At 34.1% G+C, this 13389-nt stretch overlaps 1 protein-coding gene across 2 annotated transcripts; it reads right to left on the bottom strand.

Annotated features, from left to right (window-relative positions):
* Positions 1-205: 205 nt before the first annotated feature.
* Positions 206-11230, bottom strand: LOC105355967 (cell adhesion molecule CEACAM1-like). Of its 2 annotated transcripts, XM_011485499.4 has the most exons (10): positions 11044-11230; positions 10604-10918; positions 9921-10196; positions 9468-9734; positions 6073-6345; positions 5709-5966; positions 3460-3568; positions 2382-2428; positions 2268-2305; positions 206-1016 (listed from the first exon to the last, which is right to left on the bottom strand). In XM_011485499.4, the coding sequence occupies exons 1-10, from the start codon at positions 11084-11086 to the stop codon at positions 834-836; spliced, it is 1809 nt and encodes a 602-aa protein (XP_011483801.1). In that variant the 5' UTR covers positions 11087-11230; the 3' UTR covers positions 206-833. The 2 variants fall into 2 exon arrangements, with proteins under 2 accessions (XP_011483801.1, XP_023820486.1); XM_023964718.2 differs by lacking the exons at positions 9468-9734; positions 9921-10196.
* Positions 11231-13389: the final 2159 nt, after the last annotated feature.

The following is a 13389-nucleotide window of genomic DNA, read 5'->3' as shown; positions in this document are numbered from 1 at the left end:
GGCTCCCAGCAGTCATCGGCTCAGAGGCGGGAAGCCATATCCAACATTTACTGTAAATTTAAAGCCAGTTTCCTTATACGTGTTAAATCCATCAAAGAGATTTATTGTTCTGTTGATAATTTTTAAACAGCCATTGGACTTTTAACCCATTAAACACATTTAACATTCAGTTTATTGGTATAAATAAAGTGAAAGTATTCAAAAATATGTTATTAATGTTTATTAACACACAAATGAGTTGCTCATTTATTTACATTCTAGAATTTTTAAAGTAAATCTTTAGACATTTTAAGATTATTACATTATATTAAATAAACAAACAAGCCAAAAACAGCATCATGTGGTCTCCAGGGTTATCCAGGTTGAAACGCATCACTTGTTTGTAAATTATTACAAGGTTTTTTAGCCGAACGTCATTTCTGTCCTAAATCTAAAACAAAATTTATTTTTTGCTGATGAACTCAAATCAAAATAAAACAGGTGGCAGCTGGAGTCAAAGAATACAGTGGAACAATGAGAAGCATTCTGTTCAAGCAAACAAATAAATCATAAAGAAAAAAATAAGATCATAAATGTTCTGCTTTGCATTGTATCAGCTCACAGAGCAAGCACAGAGCGACATTCTTCTGTTGGAAACCAGTGATGGTAATAACTGTCAAATATGGCTGATCATTAACCATTAAGTGCTACAACACTTACAAAATATGGAGTTAAACTTTCCACATGAAGAAACTGAGAAGTCAGCGTTTGTTGCTCCAGCGCTAACCTCCACCCAGCTGACATGCTCTGGTGGTCCTAATCTGAGCCTCAGTCTGGGCTCCACCAGCTTCAGGCTAAGAAACTTGTCTGTTCACTCGATTCATGTGAGCGTCATAGTTGGGGGGGTGGGCTCCTGCGGGTTGGTTATTCACTCTGATCTGAGCGTAGTTTGACGTCACATTCTCTTCATCCATCTGCATTGAAACGTTGTTCTTGTTCTTGTTCTTGGAAAACTTGATGTCTGCATAGTTCACGTCCTAGAAAAAGAAAACAAGAAAAGAAAACATCACTTATGCATTTTTTTTATTTAAGAATCAACATTTTACCAAGAAGATTATTTGATTGTGTCTGTGGACAGGCCCCAACCTGTTAACTAACATCTACACCTGACAGTAATAATGATAAACCTTCAGCAGGTTTGTCATTCTACCCCCTTCTACTTCTTATTTACCCTTTGACCTCCTTGACCCCCTTTTTTTTCTCACTTTTCTTTTGTACTCTTATCTCCTTTCTCTAACTTTCCAATCTCTCCTGTCTTTTCTTCTGTCCAGTCAAATGAGAAATGTATACAAACATAATAAACATGAACAAAGTTTAGCCTCAAGAACAAAAGGAGTTTATACGCATATTGGAGACCTTTTCCAATGTTTATTAGTGTCATTGTTAAAGGATCATCTTCCGTGAAAGGTGTTTTCACAGAAGACTTTACAAAAGGCAGCAATTGAAATAAATATATTTGTACTACCTGCAAATTAAGTTAGTATCATATATCATTTAACCCTATTTAAAAAAAAAGTCTAATCCCCTGCACACCTATATTTAATACCAGCTATGAAAAAAATCCCTTATGTTTTGGCATTTGTTTACATGTTAAATTAAGGTAATTCTGGCACCAAAGTGGTTTGATACATCTCTGACATGTACATCTCTGACATGTTAGTGCCATATGAACCATCTCGTACTCTGAGGACCTCAGGGGCTGGCCTCCTCTTGATACCCATAGTCAGAACTAAACAAGGGGAATCAGCGTTTCAATATTCTGCAGCTAAAATCTGGAACAGCCTCCCTGAAGGCGTAAGACAGGCCTCTTCTGTGTTCATGTTCAAATCTAGACTTAAAACATTTCTGTTTAGCCGTGTATATGACTGAAAGGTCCTGTCTGCACTTTTCTTTCCTTCCTTTCTTTTTAAATCTTTTTTTTTTTTTTTTTTCTTTTCTTTTAAAGTAAATTTTATGTTGATTATTTCTATGATGTATTGTGATTTTAATGCATTTTTCTGTTTTGTGAAGCACCTTGAATTACTTTGTGTACGAATTGTGCTATACAAATAAACTTGCCTTGCCTTGCCTTGATGCATATTAGCATTAATAAGTATTAAGGGGTTAAAATGCCTGTTTCATTTTGATTGAACAACTTATTTAATTTGAGCTGCATATATAAAATACTCACTGTTACAAATGTTATTGTTATTCACCTATGTGAATGTAAAAGCAATGTTGATATTTACCTCACTGGCATAAGATGTGTTGTCCCGTCCATCATGACCTTTAAAATGAAAATGTTTATCAATGAAATTGATCTCAGGTACATTACATCTGCAACCCTTCAAATGAGCACCTACCTCTCCTGTTGCCATTGTTTCCATTGGAGGGTCTTTTTGCAGATTTACTGTGAAGTAAAAAAAAAAACGTGATTACATTAAAAAACTGAAGGGGAAGGTCATCGATTCTTAGTCCTATGATGAGGAGGTTGAAACCCAATGAGGAAAACTGTCTCCAGCCCTCTATGGCTTAATGTTAGCTCAAAAATCATATGCATTTCACAATGTTGAGGTTTACAATTTGTTAAAAATAAAGTGTAAAGACTGAAAAAATAACTAAAAAAAATTAGAGTGAAGATTAGAATTTGAGCATTTGAATAGATATAAATCGCAATATCTTTTTTCCAAGAACAAAAGTTTTTGCTTTTTTATTTTAGAGTGTGGAAAACTGCTTCAAAAAAAAACTTGGAACTTTAATTATCAGCTCAGTTAATTTGTCATCTTTAACTCTCTTTCATGTGGACACCCCTGAGGTTTCTTCGTTTTTTTCCGGAATCTGTTTTTTTAGGAGTTTTTCCTTACCGTGAAGGGGGGTCTAAGGGCAGGGATGCCCAGTTTAGTTTAGTCTGTTTTGTTAAAATTTTGGTATTATCCTATTGAATTCTATGCATTTATGATCCTTTTGATTGGATGTTTACTTTACAATTACCAGTACGTACCCCATTGAGACGACTGTTGTTGTGAATTTGGGCTAAATGGTATCAATAAAACTAATTATTATTGCTTTTAATAATCCAAATTAATTGGAAACAAATCTAAGTCTAGAAAAATGATAGAATTAGAAAAGTCAAGATTTTGGCCTAAATGAAATAGTGTTCGAGAAGTTTACATCAGCATTTCTTTTGAAATTTCCGGAAAATTCTATTTAAGTGATTATATGTTCTTACAAAGAAAATTGGAACTAGTCAACAGTATAATGACATGGACGACCAATAAAGTGATCCAGAAAATCCCAGACACAGAGGCTGAGCAGTATTTGCTGCTGACTAACATTATTCTGGTCAAATAACAAATATTATGTGTTACATGTCATTGTTGGAAAATTGAAAAAAGTCTATGAATATGTTATGCTGACATGATTAAGCCCTTAAACACTTACCTTCTATAAACGTAGAATCCTCCACCAGCCGCCGCAGCAACAACGACTAGACATCCGATTACAATCCCAACAATACAGCCAGTGGAACAGCCTGATGTGGGATCTCCACCTTTGACAAGTTAGTGTGGAGTTATTTCATGAAGCAGCATGTTCCCCCAATAACAATGACTATAGCATACATTATGAATGCAACAAAACGTCACACATAAAACTCAGCTGTTGGTAAATCTTTAAAAAACTTTAAGTCTTGCTTAGAGTTAGATAAGGAAAGTCTGCCACTTATACCTAACTAGTTTATTTAAATTAAACACAGCGGGTTTGCTGTAAAATGCTTTTTTTGCTATTAAAAAATATGAATGATTATGGCAGAAATCCTCACACTGTCGGTCAATGTCCAATTTAAAGAAGCCATTTAAATTTCCATTCAAGGAAATTAGAACTTGCTTAATTGAGTGGTCTTCCAAATAAAAACTGAGAGCCCAATGCATTTAGGCAGTTCCAACAAGATCAAATGTTATCACCTAAGGAAAACACACTCATGTTCATTTTAACAGCTATGCCAGACTGAAGAAGTACAGTAGCTTTAAAAAAACATTTCCTTTAAACTAACCATATTTGGTTTGAAGACTACGGAATTCTTATGAGTATTTGATTTAATCTTGCACAAAAAACTGTAAATATAATGTTTAAATTTAGGAAAAAATATGTTTCATTATTTCAACCCCCACAATGAGATTTAAAACATACTAAAACCATTTAAAAATGACCAAGGAAACTTGCTACAATTCAAAGAAAAAAATCAAGTAGTATTTAGATTTGTTGTTGTTTTTACCCCGACCGTCTATCTGATAAATCTCCATAATATGAGGGAATTGTACATTAGCTATAGTTTGAGGAACAATAGACCATATTTTATTCATAATCTTGTGAGACATCACGGGCATGCATTTTTAGTACACATTTTTGTGTACATTTGCTTGAAATCTGACACTCATAGATGAAACTATGTTATAAAACGCGACTTGTGGTAACAATGTTAAAAAATTATTAAGTGTGACTCCTGCTTTCTTTCCCCAGGCCAGATGCTTTCACGTTTCTCTGGTCAAACTTTAACAGAGTTTGCTTCCCCACTATCTCAGGTCAGATTCCTGAACTCCAAGTATAGATTACAAAGAAAAAAAGTTTTATCTTTTATTAGTAATCTACTACATCCTTATTTTGGGGGCTTTTCAAATGCATCGTACAACACCGCTTTAGGCTTTGACGAACATTCTAGTGCTGGGCTCTGTATAGAGCATAAAATGCTTGCAAAGTTATAGGTGTCAATGGAGAGAAAATAGACTCATTAAATTTGTGTGTGTGTATAATACTTGAATGAATTTGGCTACAAATATTAGTGACAAAGGTTATTATAAAAAAATTCTAACCTCACAACAAGCTTCAGTGTACTATTGGCTTGCACATGTTCACATGCAAATCAAGTGATAAACAGCTTGATGCTATGCAACAACAGCAGTACACAGTAGTTGTTGCAATAAGTAACTGGTTCAGATATTTATATGGTTCTGCTCTTTTTTAAACTAATTGCACTAAATCTATCATCTAACAATAAGCACATGTTTACAAACTACAGTGCATTCACTCTAGTCTGTAGATAAGATGCAGGTCCAAATTGTTTCTCTGCAACTATTTGACAACACTTTACTTCACAAACAAATGCATCAATTAGTTGCATGGGATCAGTGTAGACTGCAATTAGTACGTGGATTCAAAAAATTCAGTTTTCCTCTGGAGTTACATTTTTAACTAGCAGACTGGTTTTAAGTGAAAAACAAGTGACAGACGCTGAAGGACGCCCATAAATAATTAAATAAATTTTGTAATGCCAGCATTTTAAATTGTTACAAATATTGGAAAATCAAATATCGTGATATAATTATATCCCCTAATAGATATTTTTCCTACAACCTTAGCTATCATTTGGTTGAACAGGCAGTTAAAGGGTGGTAAGCCAGAATGGACAGAGAACCTATACTTTTTATATGACATCAGTAGGGGAGGAAGTTAATGTATTTATTGTATGGATGATAAACATCTGTATATAAATTCTGACTGAGATCGCATAAAAGAATGATCAAAACTAAACTACTGTAGCAGCCCCCCATGTTTTCCATAAAATAATTAGCAAACAAACTCTCCTAAAGCACAGATTTCATGTCTCAAATGTGTGAAGTCATTAATCTATTTACCTGTTTGAACACGTAGTTCATGTTCAGCTGTTGCTTGTTTCTTAGTGACAGTATTCAGAGCTTCACATGTGTATGTTCCACTGTCAGAACGTTGAGCCTTTTCTTTTAGGAACTCAGCAGAACTTCCAATGATCTCTGATCCATTCAGTCTCCAGGTGAATGTAGCAGATGGAGTGGACTCAGCAGAACAGATCAACTTGATTTGATCATTTTCATTGATCTTATCTTTACCTTCAATCTGAACATTTTGTGGTCCATCTGAAAAAACACATTCTTGAGTGAAATTGTCAGAAGAAACATCAAACCAAAAAAAATGTAGTAATGTGTCATTTGTAGCTTAGTGTCATGTTAACTTTTCACTTACAGTTAACAATAAAGGTGAACTTAGCTTCAGAACTGCTGAAAGGGTTGCTGACAAGACAGACATATTCTCCACTGTTGTCCTTGTTCACAGCTCTGAAAGTTAAGATTTTGTTGTCTTCAGAAAGTGTCACGTTTTCAGACAAGCTCAGGTCTGAAGCGTCCTTCTTCCATTTTCTGCTCGGTGAAGATCCAGAGGCCTCACAGGTTAAGGTGACAGAGCTCCCCTCAATGATCTGCTCTGTTGATACTTTGATGGAAACTCCAGATATTTTTTCTGGGGATCAAAATTACAATCATTTTAAAATGATAATTAGCTTTAAATTAAATTATATACGTTTTTTTTGTAAACAGGGAAAAAAACATGAGTAACTTCAGTCTGCAAACAAGACAACCGCACACAAAAAATAAGTGAAATATTGACTTATTTGTTGTGAACATAAAACTGATTTAATGGGATAGTTTGTGGTATATCCCAACATATATTTTGTTTCATTTCGTTGTGTTATTCAGTTTACAAGTTATCCATTTAATAAGCATGAATGACAGGAAACCAAACAATGCAGACAAAAGTTTCACTCTTATTGAACAGTTCTATGCATTTATTCTAGTATTGCACCATCAATAATGTCTTCAGTGTTTAACATTGTTATAAAATGTTTAATTAACCAGCTGTTTAAAAATTGTTTGCCTTTTCAGGAACATTGAAAAATGTAAGGTATCATTTTGCAGAGTGCAGTCAAAGTTTCACCTGTCACGTAGAAATGTTTGATTGTTTTACCTCTGAGTTGTCCTTCTTCATTTTACTTTTACATCTACAGTTTTTTAACCCTTCAAAATAATTTTTAGTCTTACTAAAGCAAAAAAAAAATATATATAAAGAAATAAAGTCTGGAAAATTTTAGTTTTTCACACAAACATGTAATTTCTTTCATTTATTTGTATCAACCTGTTTTACTTTGATTTTTTATTCTTAGATTTTTATGAAAATTTTTATATTTTTTGTAGACCGACTATATTCAGGCCTTAAAACTTAAAGATGTGAGCAACAATAGAAAGTAAGAATAATTTAAGATTCAACACATTACTGTCAAATTTGGCATTTATTTGTCCTTTTTTTGCTGATTTGTTTTGTTTTTGGTATGTCTTTTCTAATTTTCTTCTGTTTTGTTTTTTTGTTTGGAAGTTATGGGGTTGTTGTTGTTTTTGTTCCAGTGAACTGCATCTCAATTCTGTATTCTTTCTTTGTGTGGAATATTGTAATTTTGTCTTTAAAATGAATAAAGTTTAATTCATAAAAAAAGATTCAAAACATTAAGTTAAATATCATTCAATACTGATAATTTAAAAACTAGTTTTGGTTTTAAAAAGAAAATGCTTGGTGTTTGTGTTTTGTTTATTTAGCTGGTTGGTATCATCAAGCTTTCCTCCTCTCTTGCAAAACTAATCAATCACACTTCTTTAGATAGAAATGATCACACACTTTAGGCAATCTCATTATTCTTTTAACCTTTTCATTAGTTCTTTTTTTTTTTACTTCATTTAAATTCTAAAGACCCAATTTCAAAATAAAACCAAGCACAGTTATTCTACAAAGTAGAATGTTTTTGCAAATGGATCTAACCCTACAACCCTTCAATCCATGTGTAGAGAAACAGACAGAACACACACACTGGCAGACAGATACATCAGATCAGCACAGCAGAGTCTTGTGCACTGGAGTATTGGAACCCTAATCCACAGTTGTGTGTTAAATAAAGTTCAACATTTGTTTTTGTAAGGAAATCTCAAAACACAACGACCAAACTAAATAGTGATGGATGTTTAATTGTCCAGGAAAAGGTCCCTGGCAGGTTAAATTGTATGTTTAAAAGTTATGCTGTCCCTCACTGTCAAAAACTCTCGGTGGAACCAAATTCTTTCTATTAAAATTGCTATTAACATGTGGCAACCAACGTAATGCCCCTATGGCCTGCTTGTCATATCATAATCTGAGAATTTATGACAAAAATACTGATCAACCTCCAAAAGGAAATGTACCAAACTGAATTGATTTCTAATTAGGAAAGGTGACAAAAAAGTTTAAAAAAAAATGCTTTTTAGACAAGCAATGCTTCAGCAATTTTTGAATGTTGAAACTCTTTTGCTATAAGTAGCATAAAAAAATTAATTTGACCGATTCCATCTGTCAGTAGTCACACATACATCATCCCAGGTAAAGCAATTTTGTTGTTATTGCCTGTTTTTTTTTTTTTAAAATAAACTATTCATTATAATTGAAGCCATTTTGCTGTGTCAAAAAGTCCAGCTCTTTCAGTAAGTTCTTGCTTGTAGGATTTTGGTAAGGTTTCTTGTTTTTTGTAAATACCTTTCAAAACTAGAGAAGTCAGCTCAGTGGCCATGCAGACATTGAACAGAGCTTCAAAATGTTAAAAAGTAGAACAAATATTTGTTAATTTAGCTGTCAGTTTCAGCAAACTCAGTGACCAGTTTCAGCTGTCAGCTTTCATGCATCATCTCAAGTAAAGTATTTTTCTGTTTTTTGCGTGATAATTCTATACTTTTTTAGTGTCTTTTATGCTTCAGTAAACTAATTAAATTTTTAGTATAGACAGCACTATTGGAAATGTTAGGTTTGATTCAATGTTGCCAAATGATAGGACTGGAAAAAAATGCTAGAGCTTATTATTTTAAATGTAATTTCAATGAAAGTCCACTTTTTGCCAAATGTTCAGACAGTTTAGTATCATCATGTCATAACTAATAATCATCACTGTGAAAATATATAACAGAACTATTACAGAACAAAAACTGCTGGTTTCTGCATACATTTAGTATTATTCTTGTTGTCAAAGATCATAGGAATTTCTTTTCTAAATCCAGAAGAACTTGTTTTGAAGAGAGAAGATTGGAATCTCTCACAGTCTGGATTGTTAAATAGTAGAAAACATAAACTTTTCCACTTGATGTTGGTGTATCATTGTTCAGGACTCGGTTCTATCTTCACCTGTGATACAGATGTTAACATTTGTGGGTATATACACAATATACAGTCTTCCTTGTCTTTAAATCATTGTCTTTAAAGTATTTTTTGCTACAAAGATATTCTTACCTGACCTGTTTTAAAATATAGGACCAGTTAAAATGTTTTTTGGTCTCCACTCATTGTTTACCATTTCCTTTTCCTGATTTTTTTAATTACATGAGGAAGGTTTAAATTCTCTGAAAATGTTTCATTCAATTGAATTACAAATGCATTAAGCTGCGTTCATGTTTTTTTCTTTCAATAGTGGCTATGACTTTTGTACCTCTTCTGCATTCAAAATAAATTTAAATTGTATGTATTGCAGTGTGCTTTTAGAAGACACAAGTTGACAAAAGATAATTGTCTAAACTTACCTAGAACAGAGATTGAAAAAGATGGAGACATTTCATTTGTCAGAGTTTTGCTGTTGAAGGCCTGACAGCTGTAATCTCCTCTCTGACTGAACTGTATGTTCCTCAGTGTGAGCTCTGGTCCAGAATCAGGAAGCTTAGTCCCATTTAGAAACCATGAAAACTGGGCAGAAGGTTTAGAATCAGCTGAGCAGCTCAGAATGACCTCTGACCCTTCCTCATAGAACTCTTGTGATGGAGACACTGAGATTTTTATATTTTCTGGACCATCTGAGTACAAAGAAAAGCAGATAAAAATAATTTAGTTATTAAACAGACCTGTAAATTCTATAGTTGTTAACTTTAAGCCTTTTTGTTATAATAATAGTTTTAGTCTCAATAGTTTCTGAATAAAATTTGTATATTTTCTAATATTTTGGTTAAATGACAAACTGAAGATGAAGATGAAGAACTCACAGCTGACTAAGATGTTGACTGGATCACTGATGCCTTCACTGACAGGATTAAACACACGGCATTTGTATGATTGTTCATCATAGCGAGTCACACTGACTACAGTCAGAGTGGAGCCTCCATCAGTGATCTGAACTCTGTCACTGGCTGTAACCTCAGAGCTGCTGTTCATCCAGATGAAGGACAGCGAGGACCCAGAGGAGGAGCAGGTCAGACTGAAAGAGCTGAACTCAACCAAGTCTGCACTTTGAGGAGTTACTGTTACAGAGGAGACCGGAACTGTGGCAGAAAATAAAAATTGATCCATGGGAGCCATCATCAAGAAAACAGTAAAAAAAGAAATATTAAATAGAAAAAAATGATAGAGTTTGTTGAAGTTAAGGTTTTGTTCATGTGATTGAATCAAATGAAGATTTTTGGTATTAAATAACTAAATATTCTCCCAAAATTCTCAAGATAGAATCAAATAAATAGCAAAACTAATGTAAAATGCAGATCAACACATTAACACATTATCTAATATCCATTTTTTCTGAGCTTTCAACATGATTTAAAATAATATAAAGCAAACATTCATAAAAACACAACAGTGTTTGAAAAATTTCTTCAACTTTTAAACATCTATTGATACTTCATACATGTGCATAGACATTTAGATAAAAAGCAGGATGTAAAATATACATTACCATATATGTCCAGTGTGATTTTTCCTCCTTCCCCTGGAAAAACAGTAACACTATACTCTCCTCCATCATTCAGGGTCAGACCTCTGAGCTCCAGAGATAATGTAGATGGAAAAAAGGTGATCCTGTTCTCATAGTCTGGGGGAATAAATGTTGAGCTTGGTTGGTAGTTTATTATAAGAATTGTGGTATTGACATTCCAGTTCACAAAAGTAAATGGTCCGTCTGCTTCAGTCAGAGACGTTGTGAACATCACTGATCCTCCAATGGTTCCATTCAAAGGACCATCTGGTAAAATCCCAGCTGCTTCAGTTAAACCTAAAAATAAAGCAGTTCTTTCATTAGAGACAAGAAAGTTCTTTTTTTAGAGACAAGAAAAAAGAAAGATTTCTGGGTAATGCTAAAGAGGCAAAACTATTTTTTTAAATTAAATATTTAAATACCTTTTAAAGCCACAGCAAGGATATAATATTTTAGAATCGCCATTTATTAAATACTGGAGATCAATATAACAAACAGATTCCAGGAGTGTCCACTCATTATGATGCATGTCTGTTACATTCACCACTAGTTGTACAGTGAGGACAGCCCACTGAGTCACAGTCCCACCTACAGTGAATCAACAAGCTCACATATATAGAATTTCCAGGTAAATGACACCCTCATGTGGTAAAGACATGTAGTTGCAATAAAAAAATTAAAAAGAAAATAAAAAGGAAATAAACGAAATTTAAAAAGTATTGTGATGTGTGAATTATCTCAAAAAGACACATTTGTGTACACAAATGTCTAAATTAAGGTCAGAAATGATTAATCTGAGGGAATAGTTTAGTTGTGTGCTCCATTCGACTCCTTGTTAGCTGGATGTATTTTGGGGGCTGCCGCATATGGAACAGTGAGGGAGGCATCACAGGCCTTAATGAGAGGTAAAATTATTGCCCATGCCAGTTAAAAAGAAAAAGGGAGCAATCACATCAAGCTGCAATTGAGGTCCAGCTTAAAGAATTGGAGAGAAAACTTTCAGAAGGCTACACAGATGGAATTTTAAAGGAAATCTTCATTGGGAAGTATCAATGAAATTAGATATTTAACAAAATGTAGAATTTGCCTTATTCAGAATGAAGAGTAACTGCTATGAGAGTGGAGAAAAAGCAGGAAAGCGTTTGGCTGGACAGCTGAAACAGAAAGAGGCAAACTATATAATACCTGCTATTACAGAGGAGAAGGGGATACTACTAAAGACTGGTACTGAGGATAATAATGAAGTCTTTTTTAATTTTTACAAATAACTTTACAAGTCAGACATTGAAAATGACATTAATAAATGTAAGGATTTTTTCCCCAAGTTAAATCTCCCTAAACTCAATGAGGATCAGCAAACCTACTTAGATAGCTCTACAACAGTTGAAGATGTAAAAAAGGCTTTATCATAAAGATAAAAGTGTGCTGAGTTCCACTTTTAAAGGGCCTATACCATGCTATTCTTAAGCCTTTTATCGTCAACCATGTCCACAATTATTATAATATATTGCTCTTGGCACAAATAATGCCTTTTTTATAATATAATATTAGTTGTTTTCCTGAACTCTTTTCCAACCTGGAAGTAAAACGTCTTGATCTCTGAAACACCAACTTTTGCCCCATGCGGATGCTGCCGATTTCATGATGTCGTCCTAGAGTTAGCCTCTGCAGTGTGTCTGTGCTTCATCCACAAAAACAAACAACATCCAAACTTTTGCAAAGATGGATGTGCATATTGTACATAGAAAATGAAAGCGTTTAGCAGATCAACACTTGCTCCAGGGAGAATGTGGGTGTTTGTTAGACTTTTCCCAGAAGGGGCTGTTCTCACTGGTCTACCTCACAATGTGAGAACCAGCTCGTTTTTGTGGGTTGGGAGGGGCTGGTGTTCAGAGCGCAGGTTTTTAGAGGAAATGTGTGAACAGATCAAATACAGATTTGGGGTTTCTGTTTGTGAGGAATGAACATTATAATACACATTAAAGCTAAAAAGAAATTGATTTTGCATGGTACAGGACCTTTGAGGTGTAATAAAGTCTGAGAAGAATAAAGTTCATGAAAAAAGCAGTTAATGATCAACAAACTAGATGATGTACTTTTCCCTCTTTATAGCTTACTTTCTTTGATCAGATAGGCTACATACCAGGAAATGGTGCTTTTATTTTTCATAAACATCTACCTAAGAAACTTGAAAACAGAAAGCCACACAGAGCGTTCTGCTCTATACCAGTGTTATCCAACCCTGATCCTCGGGGATCACTGTCCTGTATATTTTCCATTTTGCCCTGCTTATGCACACCTGATTGACCACATCATCAGGTTCTGTCTGTAGAAGCCTGACAATTACAGTCATGAAAGTATTTAAGCAAGGTTGGATTGGAAAAATGCAGGACAGTGAGCCTCAAGGACCAGGGTAGGGAGACACTGTTTTATACAAATAAAATGGAAACAGCCTTTTATCTTTTTTTATTTACCTTGTAATTTGAACCATCTTGAGATATTTTTTATTGTTTGATCGCTTCTAAAAAATACCACACACACAAAACACACACACACACACATGCACACACCCACAAACACACACACACACAAACACACACACACACTTCACGCACACACACACACAAACACACACACACACTTCACGATTACTCATCCTTTTTTGGTGTTGCCGGCGATATCTCCGGCTTAAATTTCTGAAAAGTTTAGAGTTTAATTTTTAGAAGTGAAAATGTCTTTCTCTGCTGTAGCTTATTGCAGGCTTGGTT

Source organism: Oryzias latipes, chromosome 16, assembly GCF_053564925.1.
Source record: "Oryzias latipes strain Hd-rR chromosome 16, Olatipes_Hd-rR_3.1".
Lineage (NCBI taxonomy): Eukaryota > Metazoa > Chordata > Actinopteri > Beloniformes > Adrianichthyidae > Oryzias > Oryzias latipes.
The sequence above is the reverse complement of the archived record's forward strand: the minus strand, read 5'-3'. Positions and strand labels throughout refer to the sequence as shown.

Excerpts from the sequence above, each read along its gene's own strand:
- LOC105355967 (XM_011485499.4), bottom strand. The coding sequence starts at position 11,086 with ATGGCGATTCTAAAATATTATATCCTTGCTGTGGCTTTAAAAG. Across the intron at positions 10,919-11,043 it reads CCTTGCTGTGGCTTTAAAAG|GTTTAACTGAAGCAGCTGGG; the intron begins GTATTTAAATAT and ends CTTTATTTTTAG. Across the intron at positions 3,569-5,708 it reads TGAACTACGTGTTCAAACAG|GTGGAGATCCCACATCAGGC; the intron begins GTAAATAGATTA and ends AACTTGTCAAAG.